We start from the raw sequence: 12,251 nt of genomic DNA on the forward strand, positions 1-12,251 counted from the left end.
GTTGCCCTCCACTTTGTGGGATAATTTTCCCTCACTTTTTTCTTTCACTTCGCACCATTTTCCCTCAATATGTTCTCACCATTGCCGCTACTTTGCTTACACAAACTAGGGGCAACCGGTGCAAAATTTCAGGAACAGCAGGGGCAGTGTTGCAAAGTGACAAAAGGAGTGCAAACTCAGCTTTAGGCCTTACAGTAGGGGGCAGCCATGCAATTATCTCTTTATAAAAATAGAACTTTTTGTTACTCATAATGACATGCCGTTTTGATGTAGATATACGCACCATGGTGTGGGCACTGTCAATCACTGGAGCCTACTTACAAAAAACTAGCCAAGCATCTACGTGGTGTTGACTCCCTTGTGATAGCTAAAATGGATGGTACTGCAAATGAGCATCCAGATGCAAAGGTTTGCATTACTGCCTTTGATGGTTGGTTTTGGCTGATTATGCATTTTCTTGAAAATGGTTTGCTTCCTTTTATATTTATCTTTTTTAAAACATACTCCCTCCGTCCGGAAATACTTTTCTAGGACAAGTATTTCCGGACGGAGGGAGTATTACAGTATCTCAATGTTACTTTGACCTTTATGTTTTTGTAACTTATTATGTCACTAGGATTTATAATGACTTTAATGCTAGAAAAATGTGTTTTAATGACAGTATCTATAGCCAGTACCAACTTAATAATTTTGAGCATATCTCTGTTCATAGTTTGTAGTGTATAGTGCAGCACGGATTCTAAAGCTAGCATTAAATAAACATCATCAAGGGGAGCACTAATTTGCTGGCTATGCCACATCTTTTTCTCACATATATATAGTTGATTCAGGGCTATTATTCTATTAACCTGCCCACGATCAGTGGCGCATCCCAGAAATTGTCTTGGACCAGGGCTGACTCAGTTAAATTAGTCTTAATCTTTTGTGATTTTATAACGTTCTACACATTTTATTAGTAGCTCGAGTGATGTTTTCTTGTGATCTTGTCCAAGACCAAGTCTGCAGCAAGGGCAGCCCGGGCTGTAGATCCGCTACTGCCCATGATATTCTCCTAATTAATGCAGTCAATTGCTCATATGATCTGTCCATTATTGTTGTTAACTGCAAGCTGAAATCTAACTAGTAGCACTAATAGCAATGAACTTAGATATTAGCTGAACTTGGACACACTTGATTAATCGTGACTCTTATTGTAGACATAATTTGGCAATCTCCTTAGACTAGCCACAATGCATAGTAACATACACTAGTAACATACACATATCCCTAGACTATGTTACTACCTTCATAGTTGGTAGTAACATAAGTGTGGTAACATGCAAAGCTTCATTTATTAGGTTATAGACTCATATTGCATTGGGACATGTGATGTTACAGTAACTAGCTAAGTTACTAGTACTACATCTCTCCTCCTTAACTCATTGCCACATAAGCAAATTTGCTGAGTTGGACTCGATGTTACTACCGAAGTTACTCCCACTGTGGCTAGTCTTAGGTTGTCTTCTTGAATTTTGGTGCATGGGGCAATGCGAATAACTGTTTGCTGATATGCATTATGTTCAGTTTTACTACCATTGCATGATACAAATCTGACACTTGGGTTCCTGTTACAGTCTGACGGATACCCAACTATTTTCTTCTATCCAGCTGGGAAGAAAAGCTTTGAGCCTGTAAGTGCTTATGACTCGATCGTTTTACTTGTTGATTGAAGTGTGGAATCTGTTAGGCATTAACCACATTATTATTCTCAGCAGTCATATCTCTATGCTTTGTTGGGACTGCACCTAAAACAGAAACCCGTTCCTGGCTCATGATGCTTGCATTGACAATCATCCATACCTTTAAACATTTCGTGATTTTTCATGTGGTCCTATGGTGTAGCTCGCTCTCTCTGGTCGAAAATTCAGTTCACTGTTAGTATTTAGTGACGTGAGGAATGGCAGATCCAGTAGATTAGTAGTTAAGATCAAAAGAGGAGCTGAAATGGCCATGGAACACCATAGGATAAGTGTGTTGATTTTATTTATTGTTTGTCGCATACTCCCTCTGTCCCAAATTAAGTGTTGTTCTTCTCGAGAAATATCTTTGATTAATTATGTATTAAAATATATTAATATTTATACTAAGTAATTAGTATCATCGGAAAGATCTTTACATCTAGTTTTTTAACAAATTTATTTGAAGAAACAAATGTTGCACACATTTTCTATAAATCAAGTCAAACGTGTGGCACGAAAACCCAAAACGACACTTATTTTGGGACGGAGGGAGTCTCAAGCTTCTCCGATAAAACCAATTTGTAGTTATGGGAGAAGCTTAGTTCTCCTCAACCAGGTATTAGTTGACCAGGCAACAGGAAAACGTTTGGGGTCACATGCATCTCCTAAGTTATGAACATTGACTGATTCAGTGTGTTGATTTATTTTTGCTATACCTTTTCAGATCACTTTTGAGGGGGAGCGGACAGTGGTAGATATGTACAAGTTCATCAAGAAACATGCTAGCATCCCTTTCAAGTTGAAGCGCCAGGAGTCAAGAACCGAGAGTACTCAGAAGGAGGGTGTGAAGAGCTATGGTACGAACCTGAAGGACGAACTATAGGGCATTGAAGTATCATAAAGCTGAGGGTTGGCTGTTAGTTTTGAGGTGGATGTGAATCCTCCTCTGCAATCTTCCTTTGCTGGATGATGAGGGAGGAGCGTAAATAGGTACTAGCAGAAGAAGAGTGGTCGGCTTCAGGACTTAGAGGAGTGAAATCGGAACAAATCGGCATATAGTCAAATAAAATTAAATATTTTCTTCTCTTTTGCTGTCTTTGCTTTCAGTTTTGACGAAAGATGGTGTTCAGATTTTTAATATTTTATAGGTCATTCATACATGGAGATGGAGGTCATGGAAAACAAAAGGCGGAGCTATGTATCATTATATACACACAAACAAACAATGCTGGTTGGAGCTGCTGGTGTGAACTCTCCTGGAATGGAATGGAGTATATAACTATGTATACAGAGAGAGCAGATGACGACTGGATGAATGATACTGTACTATATATGGTGAAGGGGAGGCGGGGAGCGCTCTATGCAGGAGCAGGAGCATGAGCATGAGGCTGAGCGATCTCAAGGTCCGGCTCCGCCACTGCCACTGGTGCTGGTGGCTCCCTGTCCCTGGAACTGGAACCTTGGCCCTGAGCGTCGGCAGCTGTAGCGGTTGTGGTCACAACGTGCCTGGCCCTCCATCTGAGAATCTGGAGGAGGGCGGAGTTGGTGCAGACGGCGACGCTGAAGCCCGCGTAGGTGGACAGGATGATGGCGATCACGGCTTGCATCGACACCTGCTTGGATTATATTGGTTTTCACATTCACACAGCACAACACAGCTCAGCAGGATGATGACATCAAATGTGAAGCAAGTTAAGGTGCGTGAAGAGCACAATGAAGAGGAACTGCACCGCAGAGTAGATCCACACGTACCTCCTGGTGTGACGCCCCTGATTTGACCGTACACTAATCATACACGCAAATGTGTACGACCAGGATCAGGGACTCACGGGAAGATATCACAACACAACTCTAGACACAAATTGAAATAAAACAAGCTTCATATTACAAGCCAGGGGCCTCGAGGGCTCGAATACAGAAGCTCGAGAACAAGCGAGTCAGCGGAAGCAACAATATCTGAGTACAGACATCAATTAGACAAGTTTGCCTTAAAAAGGCTAGCACAAAAACAAGAACGATCGAAAAGGCAAGGCCTCCTGCCTGGGACCTCCGATCCTACTCCTGGCCGTCAGCATCGTGAACGTAGAAGTAGCCACTGTCGGAGTAGAGGTAGCCATCGACGGTAGTGGCAGCTGGCTCCTGGGCTCCGTCATCTGGTCGCAGCAATCGGGTATGGGGGAAAAGGAGTAGCAAAGCAGCGTGAGTACTCATACAAAGTACTCGCAAGACTTACATCAGATCTATACTACATATGCATTGGTATCAATGAAGGGGGTAGTATCTGTGGGCTAAACTGCAGAATGCCGGAATAAGGGGGGGGGGGAGAAGCTAGTCCTAGCGACGACTACACTTCTGGTAACCTCCATCTTGAAGCGGGAGAAGAGAGTAGATGGTAAGTTAACCAAGTAACCACGTGTAGCATAATCCTACCCGGCGATCCTCTCCTCGTCGACCTGTGGAAAAGCGACGATCGGGGTATATCTGGCACTTGTAAGGGTGTGTTTTATCAAGTATCCAGTTCTAGTTATCATGAGGTCGGAATACAACTCCGGGTCGTCCTTTTACCGAGGGACACGACTATTCGAATAGATAAACTTCCCTGCAGGGGTGCACCACATATTCCCAACACGCTCTCTGCTCCTCCGGCCGCACACACTTTTCTGGGTCATGTCCGGCCTCGGGAGAATCGACACGTCGCAGTCCTACTTAGGCTCTCTGAGAGGTCAGCTCGTCATCACCTAGACACGCAGGGGTCTGGGCCCATCGCCAAGTGCGCTATCCGACGATACGTGGGCGGCCGAAAACAGACCTGGCAACCCACATGATCACAGCGGTTACTTTAACGCAGTCCAAACCGGCGCGCATCGCTCTTTCGCTGACGTCATTTGAAAGCTTCGGCTGATATCACGACGCTGAGCTGCCCATAACTTGCCCATGTTTTGTTGGTTAGTGCGTATAGGCCGTAGCCAGACTCAGATCAAATATCCCATCTTGTTTAGCGTGTTATCTTGAAATAACCGCGGACAACGCCCAGAGACCAGGCCCACCTCTCACCTGGGTGGTCTCAACCTGCCCCTGTCGCTCCGCCACAAAGTATCCTCGGGGGCCGTCGGGAACCCAGGCCCATCACTACCTGGATGGAACCACCTGCCCCTCGAGCCCCCACTTACCTGTATCACTTGCGGGTACTCTACGAGCCGACCCGACTTTAGTCACAACATGTATCAAGTAAAAAGTATATGTATATATACCCGTGATCACCCCGAGTGATCACGGCCCGATAGTATAGCATAGCAGATGGACAAGGTGTAGGGCCACTGATGAAATACTAGCGTCCTACACTAAGCATTTAGGATTACATGTAAGGTATCAACAGTAGTAGCAAGGACATGCTATGCATCAGAGTAGGATTAATCGATAAGCAGTAACATGCTATACTACTCTAATGCAAGCAGTAGAGAGAAGGAATAGGCGATATCGGGATGCTCAAGGGGGTTTGCTTGCCTGGAAGCTCTGCTGCAAAGGACTGGTCGTCGACACCATAGTCGTACTGGGGGTTGCCGACAGTCTCAGGGTCTATCGAGAGAGAAGGAGGGGGAAAGAAACAGTAAATACACAGCAACCAAGGCAACACAAAGCATAGCATGGCAATAAGCAGTGCCGGGTGTGTCCTAACATACGGTTACACGATACCGAGGAAGGGGGAATCCATCCGGGGAAGTTTTCCCGGTTCCGGACAAATGTCAAACAGGTGCCCGGAGGGGGAATGTCCCATGTTCAGGTATTTAGAGGCGTCACACGGATATGTGGTTACGTATTCGGGTTCGTCTCGTCGTTCTGAGCAACTTTGATATATAAAGTTTGTTCATCAGAGTTACAGTTTACTTTATATTGATTTTTAATGCTTTAAATCATTTCCCAGAATTAATAAAATGAATTTAATTAGAAATTGCAATTAGGACGTCAGCATGATGTCATCATGAAGTCATCAGGGCCAAAGGTTGACTGGGTCAACCCTGGCAGGTGGGATCCGTTCGTCATAGATTCAGATTAACTAAACAGAGTTAATTAGTTTTACCAAATGATTAGGTTAATTAAACTGAATTAATTAATGTAATTAATTAGTTAATTTTTTATTTACTATTTATTATACATTATTATTATTTATTTATTTTGAAACAGAGTTATTTACTGATTCAAACAGGTTTAACTAGAGGTGGTCCCATGTGTCATTGAGTGATTATTTAGCAAACTTTTAATTAAAAGAGGGCCCACATGTTAGTGGGTCAACCCTCTGTTAAACATGTGTGGGTGCGTCCGTGCCCGCTTGCGAGCACAGAGGACGACGGCGTTCACGTGGGCGGCGGCTCCGGCGATCGAATGGCCGGCCTCGAGCGTCTTCGGGGCGAGGCGACGACGCGGAGAGGAGAGACGGTAGTGGGTGCGGGCATGCGTTCGCGTGCCCGTGGGGGCGGACCCAAGCGGTTCAGACGGCAAGCGAGGCCGCGGCAAGGGGCGCCGACGCGCCTAACCGGAACCGCGGCGAGGGACACGGGCGCGCGGCTGGTACCGGCGTCCGGACGGCGCGGGGGCGTGAGCAAGGTGCGGGCACGGGTAGGGGCTGGCTCGGCGGCGCCCAAGGCAGAGGCGAGGCCAGTCCGGGGGGAAGGAGATGCGGACGAACTAGAGGGGGAGGGAAAGGGGATCCTCACCCCCGATGCAGGGGTTCGCCGGCGAGGCTCGACGGAGTCCGGCGAGGTGGCAGTCGAACGGCGGCGGGGAGCGGGGCAAAGAGGGGAGACGTGGTCGATCCGGCGAGGTAGGGGTCCCGGGCTTGATCTCATGGGCGAAGACGTTGAAGAGGAGGTTGGCGCAACTGATGGGCATGTAGGTGCGGCGAATGGAGGCCGGTGGCCGCGCTGGTTCGCGACAGCGAGCGGTGGCCATGGGGATCGGGCGATGAGCCCCTCCTGTGCGTGTGTGGTGGCGGCGGTGTGGGGGAACGAGGGAGTAGCGAGGGGAGGAAGTGGGGAGTGGGCTAGGTTATCGGGGGAGTGGGGGGTTAGGTGGGCAACATCTGGGCCGGCCTGGTCGGCCTGGTGGCCAACTGGATCGTGGCCCAGTTGGGCCAGGGGGCCTCTTGTTTTATTTTATTTTTGTTTGTTTTTATTTTTATTTGTTTTATCTATCTTTTCTGTCTTACATTTAGTTTCTTCCAAACTTTGTTGTTTAAAAATATGCAACTAGTTCCTAATTGATCTTTAATAATTATGACATCGCCCCATAAGTTTTAGGGTAATAAAATAAATAGTTTAATAATTTATTAATTGAAAAGGGCATTTAGTTATTTGTTTTTTCTACTGTTATATGCATTTTATATTATTTAAACACTTTATAAAGTGTGGTTCCAATCTGTAGCTGCTATATCTGCTGCTGGTGGTGGTGGTTGCAGCGGTAGTAGGATCACCAGCACCACCAGCCTCCAGACTCCAGAGCCACCGCCGACTGAACGATGGCAGGGTCATCAGCAGCGGGTCCGGCAGGCGTCGCAGGGTGACTGGAAGGTTGAGCACCTCCTGGCTGCACACGTTGCAGGTGCCGTTGCCGTTGATGCTAAACCACTTGATGGCGCAGGCCCTGTGCGCTAGGGCCAGCTCCCCCTTGCAGCAGCACTCCAGCTTCAGCACCGCCTCCTCCGACAGGCTACCATGCAGATGCGGCACACCGCCTCCTCGGCCGCGATGTCCTCTTGTTGTTCTTCTTCTTCCTTGGTTTCTCCTCCAGTGGTGGCGCTTGCAGCCTGATCTGGAGGCAGCAGCATAATCATCATCATGCTCGAGTTGATGTTGATCAATGGACAGGGATGAGCCGGCGGGCGCCCACATTCTGAAGCTGAAGATCTTGGAGAAGGACAGCGACCGGACGCCGTCGTCTGCTTGCTGGCTATGATGACTTGCTTCATCTGTTGATCTCAGGCTGCGTGCTGGCAGAAGGCAGCTCGTCTGCTTATTATGTTTATTCCCGGTGGGCGAGGACGAGGAGGAGATGCCGTCGTAGTCGTCGTCTTCATCTGGAACTGGAAGGCCCTGCCCCTGCCCATGATCATCTACATCTACAGCAGCAGATAATAATGTGCCGCCATCGTCTCCCATCGCCCCCTGCAGCGCGGACACGCATGCAGCCGAGATTGATCGAAATTAAATTAAAGCTCTGATGAAGATGAACATGGAGAATAGCTCGAGCCAGCAACTGATGGATATGACGATGGGTGGTGTTGGATCAAGAAGGAAGGAAGGAACGATATTATGGAAGCACAGCCCACCCACCCATGACCATGACCCACCCACCCAACGTACCGTACCTTATCATACATGTGATTGTTTATGATGAGCCATGGCGACGCGACCTGGAGGAGCTAAGGCTGTCTGTGTGGCTTGCGACGACGGCGATATATGAAATTGCAACTGCAAATGAAGAATAAACTGAACCATGCATGAATATATCATGCACCAGGCTGGCCAAAACCTGTGTGATTAATCTCTGCGGCTGCCCACTGCCAATGCCACTCATGGATACGATGGTATTATATATATTATATTATTATTGGTCGATATCAATTTCCATTGAAAATCAGGTTGGTTGGTTTTGGTTAACCCGACTGTGGCTGGCATGGCCATGGCCATGACATGTCACTCCATCCATCACGCGGTTCGGCGGCCCGGGGCGTTGCTGTTGGTAGCGATGGAGCTGAAATACATCCAAGCAAGTAAGAGCAATGCAATTAAGCGGTTGATAGAGACGACGTACGGTTTCAGACGACTATTCTCTCTTGCTCATCCGGCCTCTAAGCTGGTAAGCTAAGCAATCAAGAAGGCTCCATCATCAAACGCAAGGTAAGGTAAGGGGCCGGTGATCAAGCTGTAATTACGTTACGACTTTTGCATTGCATTGCAACATCGACCGACCGATCGATCGATCGATCAGGAGTAGCTTTATTTGGTGGGAACGGGAGAAAGAAACGACCAAAGCTTCTGGTAGCTACCTTATTAGTTAGTGTGGTGTGTTCATTTTAATTTATTTATTTTTGAAGCTAAAACGCCCTCCGGCTCTTTATTCATTAGGCGCTAGCATGTCTGACTGCAAACAATCAGTCAGCCACCCAGGTATTGTATCATACACATGCATAAAAACACTCAAATTTAACGAATGCCTAGCTACACGGTGAGCCGCCATATTAGTCTGACGACCCGAAAACCGTAGCCTGAATCCCTGAAACCAAGTAGACATCTCCTTCATCTCCACAATGAGATGATAACACGTCGATCTCTGAGGTGCATCCCAGAATCGTTGAATCTCCTGACAGTCCGTCTCCATCAATACATGTTGGGCACCCATGTCTTGTGCCATGATGATCGCGTCCCTGCATGCAAGCAGATCAATGGACAACGGGTCCGTAACCCCGTCATACCTTGAGCCTCCAGCTCTAATGAAAGCACCATGATGGTCTCGAGCAATATAGCCCGCTCCTCCCCTCACAAGACTCATATCCATTGCTCCATCCGTATTGATCTTAATCCACCCCTCTTCTGGTGGCATCCACCTCGGTCTGGTCGTGGTTGGGGTCTTCTTCCTCTCCGGGATCTCAAGTGCCCGAACAATCTCCTCAATAATCACCATAGATTTCAGAGGTTGATAAACCAAATCACCATGTGTGTAATTGTTTCTTGAGTGCCCTACTGCCCACATCACAGAAATCATAATAGCCGCCTCCTCCTTCTTATATAGTCGCTGATCTAGGAGATCTCGAGACCATGACAGTGGGTGTAGATGTGGTCTATCAATACCAAAGAAACGCTGTGCTACCTCCCAAAACCGCATGGCATGCTCACATTCCATCAGCGAATGAAACAGGTTCTCATTGTCATTGCCACACATCGGACAGTTTGGTAGTTGCTTAATATGCCTTCTTTGAAGCTCGCCATACGAGGGCAAAACGTTTTTTAGCACACGCCGCCAAAACACCCGTATCTTTGGAAGCACGTTAATCTTCCACAGCGCCTTCCAGATGCTTGAGTCACCCGTAGATGAGCCAACATTCAGCTGTGTCTGTAACTTCGTTTGCATTGCATGTCTATATGCAGACCTGACCGTGAAGAGGCCAGATTTCTCTCTTGCCCATGCCCATACGTTCGCGCCTCCCACACACGGTCTCGCCATGGCTAAGATAGCTTCGGCGTCACGGGAAAAAAAATATGCTACGCACAAGATCCGTATCCCACTGGTTCGTACCTGGGTCAAGCAAATCTAAAACAAACTGGACTGAGTTTGGCTTGAGAGAACCCATCGATTTCATTGATCTAGTGCCTTCTATCCACTGATCGTGCCATACCTCCGTTGTCTCTCCATTGCCAACTCGCCGTATGAGTCTTGTCTTCAACATATCTCTTCCTTGGATTATTGCTTTCCAAGTCTTAGAAGCACTTGCTGGGCAGCCCGCCGTCAAAAAACCCTCATTAGGGAAGTACCTTGCTTTAAGCACTCTTGCACAAAGACTATTTGGATTATCAAGTAGCCTCCAAGCTTGCTTGGCTAACAAAGCATCATTAAAAATTTCCAAGTCTCGGAACCCCAAACCGCCTTGTGACTTCGCAATGCACATCTTATCCCAAGATTGCCAATGCATTCCTTTTCTGTCCAGTGATCTGTTGGAAATATGCCCTAGAGGCAATAATAAAAGTATTATTATTATATTTCCTTGTTCATGATAATTGTCTTTTATTCATGCTATAACTGTATTATCCGGAAATCGTAATACACGTGTGAATACATAGACCACAATATGTCCCTAGTGAGCCTCTAGTTGACTAGCTCGTTGTGATCAACAGATAGTCATGGTTTCCTGGCTATGGACATTGGATGTCGTTGATAACGGGATCACATCATTAGGAGAATGATGTGATGGACAAGACCCAATCCTAAGACTAGCACAAAAGATCGTGTAGCTCATTTGCTAGAGCTTTGCCAATGTCAAGTATCTCTTCCTTCGACCATGAGAGCGTGTAACTCCTGGATACCGTAGGAGTGCTTTGGGTGTATCAAACGTCACAACGTAACTGGGTGACTATAAAGGTGCACTACAGGTATCTCCGAAAGTATCTATTGTTTTATGCGGATCGAGACTGGGATTTGTCACTCCGTGTAAACGGAGAGGTATCTCTGGGCCCACTCGGTAGGACATCATCATATGCGCAATGTGACCAAGGAGTTGATCACGGGATGATGTGTTACGGAACGAGTAAAGTGACTTGCCGGTAACGAGATTGAACAAGGTATTGGATACCGACGATCGAATCTCGGGCAAGTAACATACCGACAGACAAAGGGAATTGAATACGGGATTGATTAAGTCCTTGACATCGTGGTTCATCCGATGAGATCATCGTGGAACATGTGGGAGCCATCATGGGTATCCAGATCCCACTGTTGGTTATTGACCGGAGAACGTCTCGGTCATGTCTACATGTCTCCCGAACCCGTAGGGTCTACACACTTAAGGTTCGATGACGCTAGGGTTATAAAGGAAGTTTGTATGTGGTTACCGAATGTTGTTCGGAGTCCCGGATGAGATCCCGGACGTCATGAGGAGTTCCGGAATGGTCCGGAGGTAAAGATTTATATATGGGAAGTCCTATTTTGGCCACCGGAAAATGTTCGGGATTTTTCGGTATTGTACCGGGAAGGTTCTAGAAGGTTCCGGAGTGGGGCCCACCTGCATGGGGGGACCCACATGGACGTGGGTAGTGGGGGCAAGGCCCCACACCCCTGGTCAAGGCGCACCAAGATCCCCCCTTAGAAGGAATAAGATCATATCCCGAAGGGATAAGATCAAGATCCCTAAAAAGGGGGGGTAACAATCGGTGGGGAAGGAAATAATGAGATTTCTTTCCTCCCACCTTGGCCAACGCCCCAATGGACTTGGAGGGCAAGAAACCAGCCCCTCCACCCCTATATATAGTGGGGAGGCGCATGGGAGCTATACACGAAGTTCTGGCACAGCCCTACCTCTCTTCCTACTCCTCCTCTCCCATGGTGCTTGGCGAAGCCCTGCTGGATTGCCACGCTCCTCCACCACCACCACGCCGTTGTGCTGCTGTTGGATGGAGTCTTCCTCAACCTCTCCCTCTCTCCTTGCTGGATCAAGGCGTGGGAGACGTCACCGGGCTGTACGTGTGTTGAACGCGGAGGTGCCGTCCGTTCGGCACTAGGATCATCGGTGATTTGAATCACGACGAGTACGACTCCATCAACCCCGTTCACTTGAACGCTTCCGCTTAGCGATATACAAGGGTATGTAGATGCACTCTCTTTCTACTCGTTGCTGGTCTCTCCATAGATAGATCTTGGTGACACGTAGGAAAATTTTGAATTTCTGCTACGTTCCCCAACAGTGGCATCATGAGCTAGGTCTATTGCGTAGATTCTTTGCACGAGTAGAACACAAAGTAGTTGTGGGCGTTGATGTTGTTCAATATG

At 47.4% G+C, this 12,251-nt stretch overlaps 3 protein-coding genes across 4 annotated transcripts; 1 reads left to right on the top strand and 2 right to left on the bottom strand.

The window, feature by feature from the left end:
- The first annotated feature begins 372 nt into the window (after positions 1 to 372).
- Positions 373 to 2,601, top strand: LOC123089850 (protein disulfide isomerase-like 1-4). Its single transcript, XM_044511409.1, has 3 exons — positions 373 to 408; positions 1,614 to 1,670; positions 2,443 to 2,601. The coding sequence occupies exons 1-3, from the start codon at positions 373 to 375 to the stop codon at positions 2,599 to 2,601; spliced, it is 252 nt and encodes an 83-aa protein (XP_044367344.1).
- A 475-nt stretch (positions 2,602 to 3,076) lies between these two features.
- Positions 3,077 to 7,870, bottom strand: LOC123090452 (uncharacterized). The gene is made up of 4 exons (XM_044511746.1): positions 7,186 to 7,870; positions 3,801 to 3,871; positions 3,408 to 3,487; positions 3,077 to 3,338 (listed from the first exon to the last, which is right to left on the bottom strand). Exons 1-4 carry the CDS (start codon positions 7,868 to 7,870, stop codon positions 3,077 to 3,079), a joined length of 1,098 nt encoding a protein of 365 aa, XP_044367681.1.
- LOC123089851 (uncharacterized) lies at positions 3,571 to 6,740 on the bottom strand. Of its 2 annotated transcripts, XM_044511410.1 has the most exons (3): positions 6,431 to 6,740; positions 5,223 to 5,294; positions 3,571 to 3,871 (listed from the first exon to the last, which is right to left on the bottom strand). In XM_044511410.1, the coding sequence occupies exons 1-3, from the start codon at positions 6,663 to 6,665 to the stop codon at positions 3,774 to 3,776; spliced, it is 405 nt and encodes a 134-aa protein (XP_044367345.1). In that variant the 5' UTR covers positions 6,666 to 6,740; the 3' UTR covers positions 3,571 to 3,773. The 2 variants fall into 2 exon arrangements, with proteins under 2 accessions (XP_044367345.1, XP_044367346.1); XM_044511411.1 differs by lacking the exon at positions 5,223 to 5,294.
- Positions 7,871 to 12,251: the final 4,381 nt, after the last annotated feature.

Source organism: Triticum aestivum, chromosome 4B, assembly GCF_018294505.1.
Source record: "Triticum aestivum cultivar Chinese Spring chromosome 4B, IWGSC CS RefSeq v2.1, whole genome shotgun sequence".
NCBI lineage: Eukaryota > Viridiplantae > Streptophyta > Magnoliopsida > Poales > Poaceae > Triticum > Triticum aestivum.

Excerpts from the sequence above, each read along its gene's own strand:
- LOC123089850 (XM_044511409.1), top strand. The coding sequence starts at position 373 with ATGGATGGTACTGCAAATGAGCATCCAGATGCAAAG. Across the intron at positions 409-1,613 it reads ATGAGCATCCAGATGCAAAG|TCTGACGGATACCCAACTAT; the intron begins GTTTGCATTACT and ends TTCCTGTTACAG. Across the intron at positions 1,671-2,442 it reads GGAAGAAAAGCTTTGAGCCT|ATCACTTTTGAGGGGGAGCG; the intron begins GTAAGTGCTTAT and ends ATACCTTTTCAG.
- LOC123089851 (XM_044511410.1), bottom strand. The coding sequence starts at position 6,665 with ATGGCCACCGCTCGCTGTCGCGAACCAGCGCGGCCACCGGCCTCCATT. Across the intron at positions 5,295-6,430 it reads GGCGAACCCCTGCATCGGGG|ACCCTGAGACTGTCGGCAAC; the intron begins GTGAGGATCCCC and ends CTCTCTCGATAG. Across the intron at positions 3,872-5,222 it reads CTTTGCAGCAGAGCTTCCAG|ATGACGGAGCCCAGGAGCCA; the intron begins GCAAGCAAACCC and ends TGCTGCGACCAG.
- LOC123090452 (XM_044511746.1), bottom strand. The coding sequence starts at position 7,870 with ATGGGAGACGATGGCGGCACATTATTATCTGCTGCTGTAGATGTAGAT. Across the intron at positions 3,872-7,185 it reads TCTGGAGGCTGGTGGTGCTG|ATGACGGAGCCCAGGAGCCA; the intron begins GTGATCCTACTA and ends TGCTGCGACCAG. Across the intron at positions 3,339-3,407 it reads CTCTTCACGCACCTTAACTT|CAAGCAGGTGTCGATGCAAG; the intron begins GCTTCACATTTG and ends ACCAATATAATC.